Genomic DNA, 22274 nt, shown 5'->3' on the forward strand with positions numbered 1-22274 from the left:
TTCCTGGATGCAACTGTTGATAACTTTTGTCCTACCCCTTAATCTTCTTCCCACAGAAATATGTGCAGCCCCCACTATGCTGCAACTCCATAAACAGCTGATTAATAACTGGTTAATGTGCTTTCAATTCCAGTTGGCAGATTATGAATACCCATCTTGGATTTTATCATAGGTTCTGTTTTTGCTTTTCTTTTCTGGTTCATTTTTACATTGGTTTGGATTTAGTTAATTACTATTTTTGTTTAATGCCATACACCACCCAAAGTCTTTGGGATGAGGGAAGGTTATTTACTGTCAATAAATAAATAAATACTAAATAAACAATGAGGCAGCTATGTAGATAATAAGTATTTATAATGAGACAGAGAAATCTTGCTATTGCTACTTGGAACAGGAACTGAAGAAAGTTCTGAGAGGACCACTGAAGAGATCTGTTTTCTATAATCTTTTCTCAATCACTGATACTACATTAAAAGAAGTGCTATCGGAAAATACAATCCACCTTCCCTTAAGTTCTCAGAGCAGAGAGATACAGATGTGATATTATGCTATGTACAGAGTTTTACATGATTTCTATCCCCCCTTCACCAGGAGGGTGGGGAATTCTCTATTTTTACACTGTATATCCTGTGTGGAGTTTTCAGTGAGAGTGACCACCAGGAGGCGCCATGTTACTAGTTTCATCCTTATTGGGGATCTTTAGACATCAAACGTTAAAAGAAAAAACTTACACTAAATGAACAGAATTTACTGTACTGAATATTGTTCAAATTTCAAAGTTAAATGTTATCCTTCATAAATATTGTGCTTCATTGTACAAGCAACTGGCCATCAAATCCAGAATATTTTAGATGTTGCTGACACACTGGCACTAGTTGGCGGAAAACCCCAGTCGGTCCATTGGCAAAAAATCCTGTAACAAATATAAGAACTTACACTATCATCTACATCTCCAGTCTTCCAGCCCTTTAGCAACATTTTTGATGCAGGAATCTGAAGCTCATTTTCTAAAATATGTTTGATCTCTCCTGGAAGAAAACACAAAGAAGAATCATAAAAAAATATTTCTGCTTTTTCTGCTTTATCTTTATAAAGCATTTGCAAAATAAAAAGTTACATATAAGAATCCGAAGCACTACTCAGTCAATGTATTTTAAATATACGTTCAACATTAATGTCTTTAGGTATTTTAGTTTATCCCCATAAACATACATACATACATACATACATATATATTATAATATAATATATAATAGCATTAAAAATGGAACACTGAAAAATATTTTGGATGTATTTAAAGAAGAGAAGTGCAAAATAGTAAGGAAGATTATATTTGAAATGCTATTAAGTTCTATTGTTTTTCCCATCTTAGGTAAAATGGATTAAAGAAATTCATATCTCATTTTGTTGTTGTTTATTCGTTCAGTCGCTTCCGACTCTTCATGACTTCATGGACCAACTCACGCCAGAGCTTCCTGTCAGACATTGCCACCCCCAGCTCCCCCAAGGATGAGTCTGTCAGCTCTAGAATATCATCCATCCATCTTGCCCTTGGTTGGCCCCTCTTCCTTTTGCCTTCCATTTTCTCTAGCATCACCATCTTCTCCAAGGTGTCCTGTCTTCTCATTATGTGGCCAAACTACTTCAGTTTTGCCTTTAATATCATTCCCTCAAGTGAGCAGTCTGGCTTTATTTCCTGGAGGATGGACTGGTTTGATCTTCTTGCAGTCCAAGGCACTCTCAGAATTTTCCTCCAACACCACAGTTCAAAAGCATCTATCTTCCTTCGTTCAGCCTTCCCTATGGTCCAGCTCTCTCAGCCATACGTTACTACGGGGAACACCATTGTTTTACCTATGCGGACCTTTTTTGTCAGTCTGATGTCTCTGCTCTTAACTATTTTATTGAGATTTGTCATTGCTCTCCTTCCAAGATTAAACATCTTCTGATTTCCTGGCTGCAGTCAGCATCTGCAGTAATCTTCGCACCTAGAAATACAAAGTCTTTCACTGCCTCTACGTTTTCTCCCTCTATTTGCCAGTTATCAATCAAGCTGGTTGCCATAAGCTTGGTTTTTTTGAGGTTTAGCTGCAAGCCAGTTTTTGCACTTTCTTCTTTCACCTTCATCATAAGGCTCCTCAATTCCTCCTCACTTTCAGCCATCAAAGTGGGGTATCATCTGCATATCTGAGATTGTTAACATTTCTTCCAGCGATTTTAACCCCAGCTTTGGATTCCTCAAGCCCAGCATGTCGCATCATGTGTTCTGCATACAAGTTGAATAGGTAGGATGAGAGTATACAAGCCTGCTGTACTCCTTTCCCAATCATACACCAGTCCGTTGTTCCATTGTCTGTTCTTACCGTTGCCATTTGGTCGTTATACAGATTCCTCAGGAGGCAGACAAGATGACTTGGTATCCCCATACCACCAAGAACTTGCCACAATTTGTTATGGTCCACACAGTCAAAAACTTTAGAACAGTCAATAAAACAGAAATAGATGTTTTTCTGAAACTCCCTGGCTTTTTCCATTATCCAGCGGATATTGGCAATTTGGTCCCTAGTTCCTCTGCCTTTTCTAAACCCAGCTTGTACATCTGGCAATTCTCGCTCCATGAATTGCTGGAGGATACCTTGCAGGATCTTGAACATTACATGTGAAATGAGTGCCACTGTTCGATAGTTCGAACATTCTTTAGTGTTCCCCTTTTTTCGTATGGGGATATAAGTTGATTTTTTCCAATCTGATGGCCATTCTTGTGTTTTCCAAATTTGCTGACATATGGCATGCATCACCTTGACAGCATCATCTTGCAAGATTTTAAACAGTTCAGCAGGGATGCCATCGTCTCCTGCTGCCTTGTCATTTAGCAATGCTTCTTAAGGCCCATTCAACCTCACTCTTCAGGATGTCTGGCTCTAACTCACTGACCACACCGTCAAAGCTATCCCCGATATTGTTATCCTTCCTATACAGGTCTTCTGTATATTCTCGCCACCTTTTCTTGATCTCTTCTTCTTCTGTTAGATCCTTGTCATCTTTGTTTCTGATCATACCCATTTTTGCCTGGAATTTACCTCTGACGTTTCTAATTTTCTGGAAGAGGTCTCTTGTCCTTCCTTTCTACTGTCTTCTTCCACTTCCGTGCATTGCTTGTTTAAAAATAATTCCTTATCTCTTCTGGCTGACCTCTGGAATTTTGCATTTAATTGGGCACATCTCCCCCTATCACTGTTGCCTTTTGCTTTCCTTCTTTCTTGGGCTACTTCTAGTGTCTCAGCAGACAGCCATTTTGCCTTCTCAGTTTTTTTTTTCTTGCTGTCCTTTCAGCTTTGAGCTAGCTGCGTCATCACGTCTGGGGCTAGTTGAACTCATCCTCTGTTCCTCCCCAGTAGCATTTTGACCATCTTCCGACCTGGGGGTCTCATCTTCCGATGGTGTACTGACATAACTCTGGTTGTACTGATCCATTTAGTTTTCACGGCAAGAATACTGGAGTGGGTTGCCATTACCTTCCCCAGGGATCGCATTTAGTCTGACCTCTCTGTCATGACCTTCCTGTCTTGGGTGGCCCTTCACGGTTTAGCTCATGGCATCACTGAGGTGCTCAAGCTCCAGCACCATGACAAGGTAACAATCCTTTGCTGCAGATTTCATTTTGTAAATTAAAATAAATGGATCCTTTGATATGTTTAGGATATATCATTTGCAGTAGAACTTTGGTTTCTGTAATATACACCTTTGGGCTTTAAAGACCCTTCTAAATTGTTTGAAATGTTTAAAATTTACACCACTCATTTACCATCTTTCTCAGATAGTAACAGGCTATTGAGACCAAATGCCTTTTCAGCTTGGCACGATCCACAATGGCATGCCTTCTTTCTCATGCTAGTTACTTCAAACTTTTGAACAAGCAATCTGACTCTTGGCTCTTCTACATAAAAGTATTCTGTTCCATCACTAAAATTTGGCCCCCAATATCACTCACAGAGAATGTTCATTAACTGTTGTCATTGCTGTTAACAGAGCTAAAGGCCAAACTAGAGTAGAATTCTTTCCTTTAAAGTCTTTGAACTTCTTTTCTAAACCAAAATTACTGTTCTGATTCTAAGCTCCACAGACAAGTTTGTTATTTTATTCAAAACCCTTTCAAGCATTAAATTAACCTACAAGACAGAATTAGCAACTGTTGCTCAATAGCAAATATAATATGATCAAATGCAGAATATTAGTCACATGCCAAAAAGCAGATGTCATCCAAGCTCTTGATGATTTTAATTATTTCTCTATTCACATGATATATGTTCCTTCCACCTGGTGGACATTTTGTGCAATTGCATCACTAGAAAAAAAATAATAAGCATCTGACTTTGACAGAAGCATTTACGCACAAGGCCCACAACTGCTTTTGCAGGGATGTGAACGGAAGAACTTAATCTTGCTATTAAAAGGACAAGCTTGAATGTATAAAATAGTTATAAATAAATGTTCTACAAAATATGTTAATGTGGTAGCTAATCGTAGCTTCACTGAATGCATAGCTGATGGCCAATCCAGCTTTGTTTCCTTATAATGTGTGAATCAACCCTGAGCAAGATACAGATGGAAGGGATTAAAATACTCTTGAAACACTAATGAAAGTATGGCCTCTCTCTCTCAAGATATCCAGTCTAGTAAAAAGTGAAACTTAGGACATAAAAAAAGAATGGAGCCTGATTTTTTTTCACCCTTATCCTAATATACAGAGGTATATTTACATCTGAATCAACATAGCCTGCTTCACACTAGAGATACTTTGTCTAATGTTCTTACATATTTTCTCTTCATGATATATCTGCACATATGGAAAACTGCTTCAGATAAATACAGAATTATGTGAAAAATCTCTATAGATATCTATATTTCTGTTTAGTTCCCTGGGAAACTTTTTTCCTTTGGAGAAGGAAAAACGCACACTTTGTGGCCATGATACATATATTTCAGGAGGTATCGTATTTCATCCTCTCTTTCATGTCAACACAAATGTCTCTTATACCCTGCCACTTCTAGAAAATTAAGCATCAACTTGTATAAAAAAAAAATCTCCCAAAATGTAATAGTCCCCTGCCTGATAAAACATGAGCATCTTACTTATCTATTAACTGAAGGGATCTGAAAAACATTGATATTATTTTCTCATTTGGAACTGTGCAAAATCAAAAAAGAGACTGAGAACTTGGATTTCAACCAATTTCAAAACAAGGCACAACCCAGTGAAGAACTGAGCATAATAATGGGTAGGACATGAATAGCCAAACAACCTGCTCAGAAAAAAAAGCATATATGTGCCACTAGGTGTCACTCTTTGATTATATATTACATACTATTTTTTTTTTAACTTAGCTGATTCTGGGCAAATACTTGACACAATATGCATATTATTTTGATATAGCATCTCTAAACTAAATACTTATTTTAAAGGAACCATTTGTTTGCTATCCTAATCAGACAGAATGTGCAAAACGGTTTTAAACAAATAATAAAATTGCATCTTCTTTCTATCCAGTTACTCAAGGGAGGAAAATAAAGTATGAATATTATGGGATTACTAAAGAGAGAGGAAAATTAGGTACTGCAATACATAACACTAATTCTAGCACAACAAATACCATCTCTGAAAAGTGTAATGGTACAGTTTACAGCATAAAAGAAATCGCTGCATTTTGCAAATCAGTAACTCCAAGATGACTTTACAATGACAGCAGAATTCCCCCTTTTTTTCAGTCACAGTGATACCTCTCTTAATTCTGGCACCAATTCAAGCACAACATTTTGTAATCTTTGAGCTGAATTCAAAAGCATATCTGCTCTGTGATTCTCAAGTGGTATAACAGAGATATTGTACATTGCATTAACATGGGCTATGGTATTTTTGATCATTATTTTGGCCCCTGTCATACAATAAATTATTAATTCAAATATTGAAAGAGCTGATCCATGTTTTCTCCCACTCCTTGTTTCCTGAGAGGTAGAATAACACTAACTTTACAAGTGATACTCTTATATACCTTCCCCCGGCCCCTCAAAGAAACATGTCAGACTTCAGGTCAGTTATGCCTATAAATCTCTACTCTTTCAGGAAATAAGTAACAGCAGAACTTCAGAGCTATTAATTTATTTAAAAGATTTATGTAGCTGCCCATCTTATGTAACATAACCCTGGGCAGCTCACAGACAGTAATAGAACACTAAAAACAGGTATGAAAACCACTACCACTCACAAAAAAAAGCTAGATAAATTGCTTCTTTGCAGAAAAGAAATGGGTCGTATATACAAAGACCTGAGTACTACAGAACACACAGAAATCAGCCTCAAGGTTAAATTTTAAAACTTCTCCTCCTGCCTTTTCACGTGAATGGACTTTTGGCCATGCTTTTCCCATGCTAGAGATTGGAATGCACCTGCTGCATGTTTACACAATGGTTCTCTCTGGCCTGACTAGTGCCTTGTCAATTTCAGATCTTATACATATTTGTACTATAGTTAAATATACTTCTTATTTTAGTTTTGTTTTTTTCCTCAGTTTCTTACCAACTGTAGAACTGTCTTCAAGTACCACATCCACATTTCGGTCTCTGTATTCCACTCTGAAGTCAAGCATTCGTGGTTGTCTTTCCACTATTTGTCTGGATGGCACTACATGGCGAAATATAGACGAGGAGGAAGGTGCTGAAGATGATGACGAAGGATGACTAGCAGGACCATAGGCAGGCCTTTGTAAAGACTCTCCACTATAATCACTGAAAAACACATCAATCTGATTTCAAATAAAGACAGTTTTCCAAATTTAGGGCAATTTATGCATGCTCACATGATTACATGTATTATTGTAAATTATGTGTACTAGCTGGGGCAAAAGGCTTGGATTTGTACAAACCATTTAGAATATGCATAAGGAACGAGTAGAAATTTCTGAGGCAGTCACAAAGTAGTTGATAAAATGCTGAAAACATAAAACAGACAATATGAATATCCAAAAAAGGTCAGCAGAATAGAGAGTGTCTAGGAGTGTACTAAGTATCAGCAGAATGTGCTAAAGCCTACACCAAACCTCATGTCCTGAACCAGCCCATGAACAAGAATCAATCAGCAGAAGACTTCATGGCTACAAGAAGAAGTCAATCAGAAGGAAGAAGCCTGTATAGATACAACATGATGTCCTTATAGAAGAGGAAGGTAAACTAAGAACTGCCTTAGAATGTTGTGAGAACAAGCAAACTTATAAAATACCAGACAGCAAAGTGGCAAAGTATTCACATCTTCCTAAGCGTGCAACCACTAACAACAGAGCAAGACTTCTTGCCATACAGTATATGAAAGCATATACAAATGAAAGGTAAACAATAAATATTTGGGAGCTGGCCAAAGACAAAACATTGGGCAGCCAAACAAAGGGGAGTCCCTACCTCCTTCCTTCCCTATTCATCTTGGCAAATGATCAATCCAAGAACGAAAGAGATTCCATTTACAATCATGTTACAGCTGATGACCAACCCACATTCTGTACTCTGCCTCACCTTCACTTTGGGCTAGCTTCCAAAGTTTGGTGATATAAATATGAATGAATGAATGAATCCTGATTAATATTTAACACTAATGTTTAATATATATTTAAAGTTCCACTTTGCTTGGGTGCCACATTTTGTATCATCTGACTCAGTTATATCTTGTATAAATGAAATGGTATTGTATCATATTTGAGTTTTGTTCTGATATTTGGCATGCCATAATATCCCTCTCAAAAGATCCTGTAAGGAAGACTTGATTATTTTGCTTTGTTTGGGGAATCTGTTAAATAAATTTGTGTAGATCTTCCTAAATCTGTAACAATAGATAGGCAAGTTCTTCAAACAACTGGTTTCAGTTTATGAACACTATTTAAGGTTACTTCCATGAACAGTGCAGAAATGAAGCCACAGGTGGTAAGCATTTTGTTCCTGAACAACGACCTTTTGATTCTCAGAATTATTTGCCATAACTAAATAGACCTCCAATTAATTCTGCTAACATCCTGACCTGCAATAATCCTAACAGTTGTCAGGACTTACCTTATCTTTTTTAGTCTGGATGCTTTTTAAAAGCACCCTTGTAATTATATAATGAACTAGATGCTAAACTGAAAACACAGTTTCAAATATGCCTTTGTATTTGAAAACAGTGTAAAATATCAATCTGGATATTAAATAAATACAAAATACTGCAAAATGGTGGTATACAGTATATCATAGTAACTGACTTTTGTAATGCACTATCCCAGATTTGTTTATTAACAAATATGTAAAACATCTGATAGGACATGCTGCTTCATTTTGGTCTGATTTGCAACTATACAAATAAAATATACTTCTTCCTTTTCTTTCCCATATAGATATACCTAAAGAGTACTCATGGAATATAACTAACACTGAACATAGATAATACAGAAGACATTCCACCCACTGAAAACTACATTGGCTTCCTGTTTTTTCCAAGTATATTTTTATTTTGTAAAAACTACATGGCTTTGAACAGGGATGTACAATTTGCAGCCCCCCAGAATCCAGAACCTCTCCAAAACCTTCTACTATTTTTCATGCAACAGAAGGGGGAAAAATAAATGCTTTGATTATATTTAATATTATATTTAATCAACTGAATTATACTTTTTAAGGAGCTTTGTCCTGGCTCTCTTCACTCTTTTTGTCCAGGGAGTTTGGGTTAGGGTTAGGAAATACTCTGGTATGCATGCTCAAGTACTTAAGAAACATTGCACATTCTTGGCTTAAGACCAATTATCTATCAGAGACTCTCTCCTTCCCTTTGTTCTGTAATGCTCTCTTATGGTGTGTCATGGCAATGCCAGATAGGACTCTCTCTAAAAGAGAAACACCTGGCCACATACCTCCATAGGCTCCACTCTGGAGTCCCTTTCCTTTGGAAACATGCAGGAAGGGGAGGCAGAAAGGAAGGAGGAAGATACTCAATTGGGCACTATTATTATTTATATCTGAACAAAGTTTTTTCAGGGATCACAAGGAGATTATCTTCATAATTCAGACAAAGTATTTAATTACTTTTCCCTATTTCTAAATTGTAAAAAAAGATCATCAGCATGTCCTACAAGGCAAGGAAATCATGCAAAGTATAGTTTCTGGAATTCCTTCCAATCCTTTACTAACAATGGCCATACACTGATATATACAGGAGGGCTGCCCACACTCCCTCTGGGTCATATGATCAGAAGGGAGAAAGGAGGGGAACACAGAATGGAAGAGTCAACAGCATTCTGAGCTGCTTCCCACTGCCTCTCCCAGGGGGATGCCCTGAGGGATTTTTTTCTTCACAGCCCCCAACCTGACTCAGTCCATTTTCAAACACAATCTTTCTTTTGCTTCACACTAAATTTGGTCCTGTTCTCTTCAGTTTTTGAAAAGTTATTCAGGTAAAGGGCACACAGACCTGACCACCTTTACATAATTTATTTCCAACACTTCATTCAGCCAGGAAGAATTTTAAAAAGGAATATGATTTGAGTAAGGCCCTGTTCACTGCCACTCGTGCCTTTGTGACCTCCCGTTTGGACTACAGCAATGCACTCTACTTGGCATATGTAACACCACTACTTTGTGAGCTGCACTGGCTGCCATGTGCTTCCAGGTGCAAATCAAGGTGCTGGTTGTCACCTTTAAAGCCCTTCATGGCTTGGGGCTGGGTTACTTGAAAGACTATCTTTCCCCAGTTGTTTCTACCCATCCAATCCAGTCCAGCAGGATGGGCATGCTCCAGGTCCTGTCAGCCAAGGAATGCCAATTGGCGGGGCCCAGGAAGTGTGCCTTTTCTGCCATAGCACCTGCTAATAACATTCTGCCTCCAGAGATTAGGATGGCCCTGACTTTTCTGGACTTTTGCAAGGCCCTGAAGACCTGGTTCGATGTCCAGGCCTTGTGTGTGTGAAGGGTCCTGTCTTCTGGCTGTGATAGCAACTGTCAATTGTGATATCTTTCTTTGCTGCTGTGTATTATAATTTTTGTATTTGTGATTGGAATTGTTTTTAATTTATTTTAAGATTGTTCACTGCCCACAGTCATTTCTTGAGATGGGTGGCCATACAAATTGAATAAATTAATAAATATATAAATTCTGATTGTTACAGAATCATGAGGTATGTATTTAAAATCCTTAATATATTAATAAGTGTGCCAGCAATTTAAAATGTCTCCTCTCCTATTTATTTTTCAAAACGGGAAGCTTATATTGAACTTTTGGTTTTTCAGTTCTATGGTGCAAAAAATAAGCATACACTTATAAACAACAACTCAGTCACTGTTTAACTGAAGTACACAGTGAACTGTTGCTGACAAATCTGCACAATTTTAATATCAGAGCATTTGTCATCTTAACCATCAGCTATAGTAATTTGCATCATTCTGCATCACAAATTATGTTTGAATGAAGGGGAAACAAACAAAAAATAGAGCACTGTGATTCTTTTTTATACAAAACCCTCTTTTCTTTCTTGCTAATCAGAAAGAACAAAGAGTAATTCTCAACTCCAAAGCTATGGGCAGTTTCAGAGTTAAGATGAACAATGGGTGTGCTGTATTTAGGTGTATACATTTCCATGCAAAAATATATTGGCATGGAATTCAGAGATTTTTCTGTGCTGGAGTGGGAAGCAAGAAGACTACTGCTTGTGAAGATCTTTCCGGCCAGATGGTCAACGCAGTTGGCTTTCAAAACTAAGCAGAAGAGGAAAAGAGATCAGTCCTCATATTCCCAAACCACATTGATCTCTCTGTTTGGTTCTGAGTTTGTGTGTTTCCCTGTACATACGCAATTCAGAAACACAACACAAGCAGCCTGACTTTACAAGCACAATTCTCTTTCTCCACACAGCACTGATTTGCACTCATCACAGGGACAATATTTTTTCACTTTACACACTGTCCCACTAAAAGCAGGACAAAGCATATAAAGTGAATGTCACCTCTATTTAGGAAAAAAAATGCAATCAATTGGTGTTAAAATACTGGGGCTTGATGGCTAAAACAATAGAAATGGGAAATTTTAGGACATTTTCAACAATTTCCACTCTTTCACTGAGCCCCAATAAAACAGTCATCTATTGCTGTACTATAATAGTTGAAGCCAAACAGCCTCATACTGTCCAAAAGTACTTCTACAGGCACAGATTGGCAGCTGTAGTTTCTTACAAATTACAACACACTGAATGCTATTCTTTAGAGGAAACCTTCTGAGGTACATGGATATAGCAAAATTAAGAGGACTGAAAATCCAGGTATGTACACATAGTCCTTGGATGAGGTAGACAGATTGAATTTTATTTTTACCATTTGAGTTGCATTACTGTACAGCAAAATTAGTCTAATTTTAAAAGCAACTGAACATAATGGAATTTATTTTCTGGAAGAATCCTGAGCTATTATATTTGTTAATTCCATACACAGATAATCTCTGTTCAGCTCAACTCTAAAATGCTCAAAGATTTAATGCAGACTAACTAACATATATTATTAATTAGCTAGTTTTCAATGCCACAAACTTACAAATCAACGAAGACAGAAATTAAGAAACAAAACATTAAACAGAATATGCAAGCATAAAGTGAATACAACTAAATGGTCTCAAAAAATGCCATACAGTATATGAATAATTAACACTGTTTTTAGAGATACACTTTTATGGCAAATGGGAGGCATTTCAAGGGCAATAAGATAAATCCCTCTTCTGAAGGAAAAGTGAGATTTCAATCTCAGAGAGGTCCGATTTCAAAATTCCCTCTTAGCAAATGTTACCTTTCCAGTATCAGAAAGTAGGAATAACAATTAGCAGTTCAATGAAAGAGGCTTTGGATCCCCAAACTTCCCAGTCCACAAGCTTTCAACTTTGGGGGAACATTACAAGTCTTGCACCTGATATAAATAAAGACGTCTCTTAGATTTAGAAGATTGCGCTGCTATGTAAGCCATTACTGAATTAAAGGGACCAACTGAATGTTAAGTGGAGGAGGGTACATTTCTTGGCCTATCACCAAGAACATTTGACTGATCATCAACCTCACCAGTTTCAATCTTGATTTAGGGAAATGTGTTCATTAATTAGTACAATAATTTCATTGGAAGAAGTAAGATCTTACTTCTATTGAGCAAGATCTACTGAAGTATAGATAGGTGGTGAAATTTCTAAGACTAATTGACACTTAAGTATTGACAAATTAATTTGGACATTAATCTATTTTCCTTGTATTGCTTAATAAAAGCTTCATATTTAGATAATATGTATTTTAAAGCTCAATTGCACGAAGGAATTAGAAGTGCAAGTAGAAATTATTCCATAATACTTCCAGGATAATAAATAAATAAATAATCACCACTTACCTTTCTAAAATGCCATTTTCCTGTGGTATAACTCCATTGATAGCTGCCTGAAAAAGAAGCATACAGCATTTAATTTTCTAGACAAAAATGACAACTGTATAGTTTTCATGGCAACAATATGGAAGTGGTTTGTCACTGCCTTCTGGGATGTTTTCTGACCTCCCAGTCTAGCCTACAGCTCTGGTTTTCCTGAATCCCACCAAGTATTAATCAGCCCTGATCATGCTTAGTTTCCAAGGCTAGACAAGTAGTGTTGCCTGCTGAGATATGGATGTGTCCATGAAGACACTAGGACCTAAGTTCAGCTTAAAAATGGCCAAACTGAAGGTGAGAAAGCTTGTTTAAAAAGAAATGAAGAACTCTCCAAATACATTGTCTGCCAACTGTACAAAGCATCTGAAAGGAGCACTTCACAAAGTGTACTAGTCTAAGCAAAGCACCCTCTTTAAAGCCTTAGAGTAGCTCCAACATAGAAGGGTCAGTACAACTGCTTCAAAGGCTTTTTCCAGCAGTTTTCACATGGATTTGCTTGCACAGCTATTTCACTGGTGTTCCTAGCATGTTTCGTTTGTGCAAGCACATACACACAAGCAGAGAAAGGCTTAGGAGCAGCTGTCCCAATCCCCCCTCAGGTAACAACTGCCTTAATGTTACAAGTCCAATGTGCGTTTTGAAGCATTAAGATTAAACTGGGATACTAATTTTCTTTGCCAACAAAAATTTGCAGAATCATACTCTACATTTATGAAAAATTATTTTAAGTAATGAACAGACAGAATTGACAACAATACCCACTCAGTATTTCCAACTTGTTTGCACAGAAAATTGAATCTAAGGTGGACACATAGTGGCACTACCATTTTTTTATTTGCTTTTCCTTTTATAAAAGAAAAAAGAGAAATCCAGAGAAAATGTCAGACAGAAGGTAACTACTGATGATAACCAATGACTAGGTTATTTCCTAGGCAAAACTAGGAAGAGAAATGGGTAGGACAGTCTTGCTGTATTTCAGTGCTCAGTGTTCAAAGGCAGCAGTGGAATTATAGCCTATAACAGTATGTGGGAATGACCTTGGGAGACAGGGTGAAGAGATGCTGCCTAGGGAATGGTCAGATGAAAGACAGCATAGCCCACAGCTTCATAGTGGGCGGAGCCTCAGAAGGCACCCTCCCTAAGTTCTCAGGCTGTAAAGATGAAGGCGGGAGAACTGTACTTTCAGACTTACAAGGTACTGTTAATGTAGTTTTACAATAAAATAGAATTAGTTTATCTGGTCGTGTTTTTTGTCTGGTCTGCCTGGTAAGGCTGACATAACCAGTGGAGTTACAGCCAATGCCTTCCATACAGTTGCTAAGTAGTTGTCCCCTACTACTGACATGAGAGTATACAACTACATGAGAACAATATTCACTGAGGCTTTGTTCTCCACAGGAACAAGGACGCTGATGAAAACCAGCGACAGGGCTTCTTTGGTGACAGTCCCATATCTCTGGAATTCTGTCCCTAGGAAGCTGCTCATCTGTTAAAAGCTAATCTATTCTGATCCACGTTTAATCAATGTTTTATTATATCCCATTGCTATTTTGTTTTATTTGCACTTATTATTTATGTATTAAAGTCTGCTTTGTAGTAATCAGCAACTGAACATAATGCTATCTCCAGCACTTACCGATTTTCCTGCACATGTACACAGAAATATTTCAAGGGCTAATGATGAAAATTAAAGAATGGAAGGCCCTTCCACCCTTCTATAATCACACAATTGCTTCTAACCATCCCATTCTGTATATGCTTGCATGCAAGCAGAGGATCAATTAATTTTACAAATGGGTATTTATTTTACCTCCATTTTTAACTAGTAGTTATTTATTAAATTAATTTTACCTATTTTTTTTGTACTAGCCATATTCTTTTTTGAGAGTGGCTTCTCACAAGTGTGTATATGTACATATAAAAGTGTCACAACCACATACCCACACACTTAGGGATTGGTTTCAACTGGACTGAAGGTAAGGAAGATGGGCACCGCACAGGATTTTTGTGTCTATAATTTTTTTATGTCTGATCTATTTTAGGGGACAATTATTTTAAAATTGGGTTTGTTTTAGTTTCAAGCAAATGCAGTATATATCATTACTCAAGAAAGGAAATGTTAGGAAGAACATATGCAGATATTTGAAGATTAATCATATAGAGTTCAACGTTCTCACACCTTTTGTTTAGCATCTACTGGGTGACGTAATCCACTGGTTCAGGTTTAGTATCATCAGTGGGTTGATGACACCCAGCATTACGTCTCAACACTAGGCTGACCAAGCGATACTGTCAAGGTCTCATCCCAGTGTTCAGAAGCAACAAGGGTATGAATGAGGACAGGGCCACAACTGGGGGGGGCAAGTGGGGCATGTGCCCCAGGCGCCGCACTGGTGGGACGCCAAAATGAGCGCTGGGGGGGCGCCAAAATGGGCATGGAATCCATGTTTGCCCCGGGTGACACAGATCCTAGTTGCGGCCCTGAGTGGCGAACAACAGACTAAAGCTCAACCCTAGCAAGACCTAGTGGCTGTAGGTATTTGGGCCACCCAATCCCAAAAATTTTCAATTTTTAGTCCTGGATGGAGCTGACATTTCCACATTTGAGACTTGTGTGCAGCCTGTGTGTTTTCCTCGATTCACATCCTCTGCTTGAATACCTCTGTCCCATGATAACCCAGTTGGCTACCAGGTATAATTCAAGCTACTGCTTACACCCTATAAAGACCATTATGGCATAGGGCCTGGTTATCTAAGGTATAATTTATCTCCAATAGTTTCTGCCCATCTTGCCAATGAGAAAGAGTTGGCATGCTCCCAGTCCCCATTGATTAAACCATGTCTGATGGGAGCCAGGAAGCTGTTCTTTTCTCTCACAGCACCTGCCTTCTGGAAAAGCATCCCCCAGAGATCTGTATGGCTGTTACCTTGACTGCTTTTAAAAGATCTTGAAAACCATGGCTTCTCCACCAAGCCTTGGGCTAGGATAGGTGGTAAGCCTCTTATAGGATTCTGCATGTTAGTTTGAAATATCCTTCTTGTCTGGACATGCAACATTCTTTTCTTTGCTGCCTTGTGCCTTGATCTGTTTAATGTTGTTCACTGCTCAGTCTTCATGGGATTGCCGGTCTTATAAATTTGATAAATAAGTACATTAATAAATACTGGATGAGACACCCATATTAGTTTATTCAAACATGTTAAAACCACAAAGTCCCTATTTGATCAATTACAATATAATACATGAAAAGAAGTGTGACATCATGGACAGAGTGCAAGATTAGATTGGGGACTCCAAGTGAAACTCTCTACTGAAACTTAGCAATTGACTGGGTGAAATACTGTTTAGGTAGTATATTTTATAGAGGCACTTTATAGAGATAGGTAGAAGGGAAGGAAGAGTTAAATAAGAAAATGATGCAAATTCATCACTATTTACCCCGGTTTAAAGAATTTTTTTCAAGTAGGTGAAATAAAAAATATTGCTGCTAAAAGGATAAAAACTTCAATGATTATTTGAGCCCTGATCCAGGCAATTCATGGGCCCCAGACTTTTTTTTTCCAGCCCCTGGCACCCTTCCAATATCCTGGTATCAAAACCCAGCAGCAAACTGTTGAATCAATAATGGCAGGTTTTACCATGAATTTCTGGTAGAAATTGAATAAAAATTCAGGCAATAAACTGAGCACTGGCTTTTGAGGAGTGCCTCCAAAGTGTCTTTCCAAATATTTTGCACTACCCAATTGCTAATTTAAAAATTGAAAACAGATGTGCAAGTAGTAGTAGTAGTAGTAATGTTTATTGGTCAATGACCAGCAACATGAAATAAAAATAGCAAATGAAATCAGAATAAATCAAATGAGTACAATTATATATAGGCAACTGTAAATTAAAACAATTATACAAAACAATCCTCTGAAGCCTCTGATGTTATTTCCACACATCCTTTTTTTTAATAGCAATAGATACCTTTGATTCTAACACATACATTTACGCCCAGAAAGCGTGGACACCATTATTCCAAAATAATATTTTCTGTTATCTATAAAGAAGCAATATAGAAGAGTGTTTAAAGCAAAAATTTGGGAAATCTCATTTTAAAAACGTGTCATATCTACAGATCTGCTAAGATTAACATTAGAACACACCCTTTAACTCAGTCTCATAACAATATAACACTAGTCTACCATACTGCAAAGTAACAAGGCTTACTGAAAAGAAAAATATAAATGAACTACTCTGAACTCCCAGGAAAGTCTTTCTGTATTACTGTTTCTAATTTCAGGATACACAATGAGCCTTCTGAAAATCCAAAGATGACTTCTTTCCATTGTTTCCTTCCATGTTTTTTCTAGACATTTTAAAGACGTAAGGATGGATCCAGTACAACACTATTCTTCCCATCTGCTCACTTTCTAAAATATACATTTAGAAAGAACTTTAAGTAGTTCTTTCTAGGTTTAATATTAACTTCCCAAGAGCTGAGCTTAATATTTAACTGCCATCAGATATGGTTTTTAAAAAGAGATGATTATGCAAAGCACATGAAATAGCAATAAAATAATTGCGTACTTACAACAAATGTGGGACACAGAAGCATTCTAGATTAATAACATTAAGGTGTAATAAATTCAGCTGTAAAAACGTAAGATTCTTTTTGCCGTTAGACACTTAAGGTAGATATTTTGACTTTCAACAGGAACATAAAATCTTTCCAAATGGCTCCATCAGGCAATTAAAGATAGGCTGTTAATTCCTCCCTTTTTGGCCATGGCATTACATTTCACTTCTACAAATAGCCTGATGGCAAAGATGGATGAGGACTATGGATGAGGTTTGAAAAGGTTGTATTAATAGATCAGAATTTCAAATTGTAATTAAATCCAGTTTATATCACACACATCAGCATGTTGTTTCTTCTTCTGAGGGTCTTCAGTAGTTCAGTTGGGTATTTGCATATCAGCACACATGTATGTACTGTAAAGATTTATATAATGCATAGCTTGTCCTTTCATATACTGAAGCTGCTGAGGAATATTCTGAATTCCAAACATCATACAGTATATTGAAATATATAATTGTTTATAATGGGCTGAATTCAGACTCATTTACAGTATAAAATAACCCCTCTGAAATCATTTGCACTTAGTTATGACCAAAGTAAGTTCCAGTTGGTTTAGTCAGATATGAATAAACCTTATCTATTTAACTAAAAGAATATTTGATTTTGACTTCTCAGGGGACATATCCACTACATGCCATACCCTCATATTTTGGTAGAAGGCAAAACACAGATTTATACAAGTAGCGAATCTTAAGACAGGAACTGAAATATTAATATATTAAATACAAAATAATACATACTAGATCGCTTCCTATTTATCAGATGTGCAAGCATATCTCATCATTCACTGTTTTTAAAATTTCTAATGATCCTTGGGAATTAATATTTATTTGCATTTTTTTCCCTAATTCCCAGTAGCCTAGAGCAACCAAGTGGAGTCTACAATGTATCTATTATCTCTGATATCTCAGTTTTTCTGAGATCAAGTCTTAAAACATCATAGCCTTGCTAGTATGAAGTCACATTCATAATTTTAAAAAAATGAACCTAATGGCACTGGTCTTACTCTCACTGAAACCAAATCAAAGCTATTTTGAAATGCACTTAGCTGCATGCTTTTCTTCCTAATAAATATCTTGCAAGATTCTAAAAACATTTAACTTTCCCAAATTCCCAAACATTTAACTTTCCCAAATTCTCAAACATCACAACACAGTGTTTTCCTAAACCGTCTGCTTCAAATGGAAATGGGCTAGGGATGGAACAGAACACTGAAGCATTAGTTTAGTTATATAAAAATGTCATTATCAGGTTGAGACTTCTGGTGAAATAGTTGTAGGAGAGCTAAATGGAAGCTGATTGCAAGCTCCTAATCAATGCAATAGGAGCAGCAATACCGTCTAATTTCTTCCTCAGAAGCAGCCCGGTAGATAGAATGTGGTTAAGAGAAGACCATCCTGAGAACTACCACCCCCCAAAAATGTAATATGTGAACTACATGAAAGTGACATGTGTTATTCTGAAGATATTAAATCTAGTACCAAATGTTGCTGCAAAATCCAAATAATGTTAAGAGAGGCAACGTGCACTTCCATTCATGCCCTCCTATAAAATAATTTATTTCATGGTATTAACAAGTCTTCAGATGGGAGGGGAAATTATTGAAACTTCACATAACTGCATCACCGAAGAGCAAAAGGATTTTATTGTGCTAAATCTTATCAGTGGACCTTGGCAAAAGAAAGAACTATAGTTCTGCAGGTGGATTTTTTAGGGCTTTTTTTTTTTTTTAGTTTAAGCAAATTCCCTATATTCCAAAAGCCAGAAGCATCAATTAGCTAATTTAAAACAGTCAAATCTTGTACCCTTTGCCTAATTAATTCAGTTCTTGCTTTGGGGTAGTATTTTAATTCAGTTTTAAGTTTTATTCCTTTAACTGTTTAAAGCAATTTAATCACAGTTTACACAAATATATAAAATGCTTCCTACCTGGTTTAAACTTGGTACACTGAACATATGAATTTTTGATAAGAAATGCTAAACGAGAGGGAGAAAAAATGTTAGCCACAGAGTGCCAAGCACTTCTGTACTCTCAGGTGCTGCCTTTTGTGTGGACTATGAGTACAAAGAACTCTCTATTGCAAGAAATAGAGTAGCTTCTTCATAAAAAGAAATTGACATTTATTAGCCTTGCCGCTCACTTGATGACTCTGCATTTCTTGCTGGCAGCTGTGCAAGGATAATAGAAGTAGAAAGAGTTCATTACTGCAGTAATGAAATTTCAACTACTGTTTAGATAAGGTTGCATATGGTGCTTACATTACTTTCATAACTTTGTCACCAAGCTTACTTCTGTACTGATACTGTGCAGTACAGAAAACATTCCAGATTTATACCTACACAATCATGCATATTGAACATAATATTTAATAGCAAATTGGAAATTGGAAATAAGTTAGGGTTACAAAACTTCTGCCAGCACCTCAGTTTTTATCATGTTCCTAATTTTTTTTTTTTGCAAACAGCTGAAGATTTAAAAAACAAAACCCAAGCTAAAACTTTCTTTATACTGTAGGCCAGATTAACAGCATCCTTAGGCATTTAGCCTACCCCTTACCCAAATGCATAGCTACCAGATTGTTTTACTGCTCTAGAATATTTCAGTACTTTTCAGTTAACTGCAGTGTACATAAATGGAAAGACATAGATATGCTTATTTATACATTATTTTTCTGGCAAAATACTCGTGCTGCACAAAAGTAGGGTTTTTTCCATCAGTCATAGCATTGTTAGAAACAGATTCAGCTTTTGAATTCAACTTTTCTTGTATGTCAGTTAAGAGCACAGGAACTGTGCTAGAAAAACAAGCCTGGAAACTAAAGTTTTATAAATACGTTTTCTGAATTTTCCAATAGCAAGATAATAAAATTCTATAAATACCTCCAAAGCCATTGCTAAAGTATATATACACAGGACGTTAGTCAAGTTACCAGCTATAAACCATTTTATATAGGAAACATATGAGATAGTTCATACTTTACATAAAAAACTAGTAAGTGCGTTATGGAGAACATCAAAACTTACAGTGTTGCCTAGAAAGTTCTTCATGTTGACATTCTCTGGAAGAGCACACACTGGGGAATCTAGTTTGCCACTTTTCTTCCCTTGTAACTACAGTGACCATATATCCTTTATTTCAGAAAGCTGTCCTTTAGATTTATTTAATTTAATTATTTATTTTTCTTAGTTTTGCTCTTGAATTTTCCTTTGTAAAGCAAAGTTATAAACATAAACAATTAATTTTTTTAATCCTTATGAACCTCTTTCAGATTTGCCCCTTTTTCAGGTTTGTCCTTTATTTTTTCCAAGAAAATACAGTCACTGAACCTGTACAGATGCACAGTAACACACCAGTATACAATGAATACCATCTAGGAAAACTACATCTTGGCCAACAAAAAAACCTAAAACTTTGGGCACATCTGAATATTCTAATTCTTCATGATAAACATTTAGTAACTAGCAGATGAAAAAGTGTGGCATACTGCACATTTAAAAGTGTCTATGATTGATTGATTGATTATGTTCCATCAAGTCGTTTTCAACTTCTGGCAACCAAAGGTATCTGTACTTATGTTTTAATAGCATGTTTCTGAGAATACAAAGGAGAGTCTCCATTATCCAGGCCGAGGTATATGAAGTTCCAAATACGTTCCTCTTCTTGGCCCACATCACTGTATCTTCTATCTATCAAAATCAGAGCAAGGCAATCTACAGTCCCAATAACGTTTTTTGAAAGCCCTGCACTGCTGAAGTTTAGCAACAAATGATGAAAACTGGCAGCACAATTTTTTTTGCAGTAAGGATTGTTTAATGCTTTAAATATTAAACCTTAAATCCATAAGATAATTATATCTTATCTTCTGGGTATAAGAGATAATCCTCAGAGCATTTCCTTCCAAAAGTGATAAATTCAGAAAACTGAGGTTTCCCCAGTTTATGTGACATTACGCCACTGAATGTTCTCTTCTTCACAGAAAGACAACTAGATTTCCAATAAATTTCCAACTTTTCAATGTATCTCTGAAGATCTGAGTTCCTAATACAGATCAGTTGACACTAACCTCTTTTTTACAATTGTACAATATGAAATGTTATACCCGTTCTGTTTCTTATTTAACCTTTCTTTGACCCATGAAAATGCATTATCTTTATTGGCACGAGTATGTAGATTTGAGAATTTTTGGCAGGAGAGTTTGGCAAAGATTTGCTGAAAATTGAAGTACAGTAACAAATAGATGCTTACACATGCTTACTGTCCCACTCAGACTCTAGATATTTCTTATGAGACATGGTTTCACTTTTCTAAACTCATGCATTTGCCAAATATGTCATACTTTACTGCATATCTGAAGAACTTGATCTGAATAAAAATCTGCCTAGGACTGAATTCCCTCGGGACAAACAGACCCTGTTCTTAAAAGTCCAGGAAATTTACATTTTGTATGGATCCCTGAAAGGAATCCAAATCAGACTTGACTGTACATGTTGTCAGTAGTAGCCATGAGACTGCAATAAAAAAAACCAAAACACTGGACTAGAGGATGCTAGCATTTCTTTTTTCACTATAGCATACTCCTTCTCTCCATTAATTTGGAAAGAAAAGTTGCATCCTCCTGAAAGCATACTCTGTTGTATACTGTTACCCTTACTTCACTTCCAATACACAATACAGATCTCAAAAAAAAAAAAAGAAAAAAAGAAAAAAGAAAGCGCAGAGACATAGGATACTTGATCAAAGGTAAGGAAATACAACTGATGCTTTGTCACCATGAACAGCACAGTAAAATCAGAAAGCAATAATGATGTCCAAAACTAAATGGAATCCTTACAAAGATGTAAAAGGAGAAACTTCCATCCCTGCCCCAAGACCCTGAAAAAGGACAAAGCTACATCATGAGTAACATCACTCAAAATCAAAGGCAATGGGAAAACATTGCAACCAGTTGGGCCAATAAGAAAACTTTGGTTACTGCTCCTTGCAATGCCAAACTACTTTTTTTCAAAAGTGAAGGGCCTATTGTTCTTTGTAGCATCTACCCTGAACATGTATTTCTTGATTTAAGATGTTAACCTGTCTTTCATTCAGGAGCAAAAGGCAGGTTATGTTGTGTTCTCTCCTCTTATTTTTCCCCACAACAGAAAACCTGTGAGGTAAGTCAGGGTGAGAGAGAGTGACTTCCCCAAATTTTCCCA

At 36.7% G+C, this 22274-nt stretch overlaps 1 protein-coding gene across 3 annotated transcripts in view; it reads right to left on the minus strand.

Annotated features, from left to right (window-relative positions):
• FAF1 (Fas associated factor 1) overlaps positions 1-22274 on the minus strand; it is a 203682-nt gene that overhangs the window by 165932 nt on the left and 15476 nt on the right. For all 3 annotated transcript variants that reach the window (XM_063297915.1, XM_063297914.1, XM_063297913.1), the window contains exons 3-5: positions 12421-12467; positions 6575-6783; positions 937-1028 (exon numbers count right to left, since the gene is read on the minus strand). In XM_063297915.1, coding sequence (XP_063153985.1) covers positions 937-1028; positions 6575-6783; positions 12421-12467 — 348 coding nt within the window. The remainder of the gene's footprint in view (positions 1-936; positions 1029-6574; positions 6784-12420; positions 12468-22274) is intronic.

This window comes from Candoia aspera, chromosome 3 (assembly GCF_035149785.1).
Source record: "Candoia aspera isolate rCanAsp1 chromosome 3, rCanAsp1.hap2, whole genome shotgun sequence".
In the NCBI taxonomy this organism is placed as follows: domain Eukaryota; kingdom Metazoa; phylum Chordata; class Lepidosauria; order Squamata; family Boidae; genus Candoia; species Candoia aspera.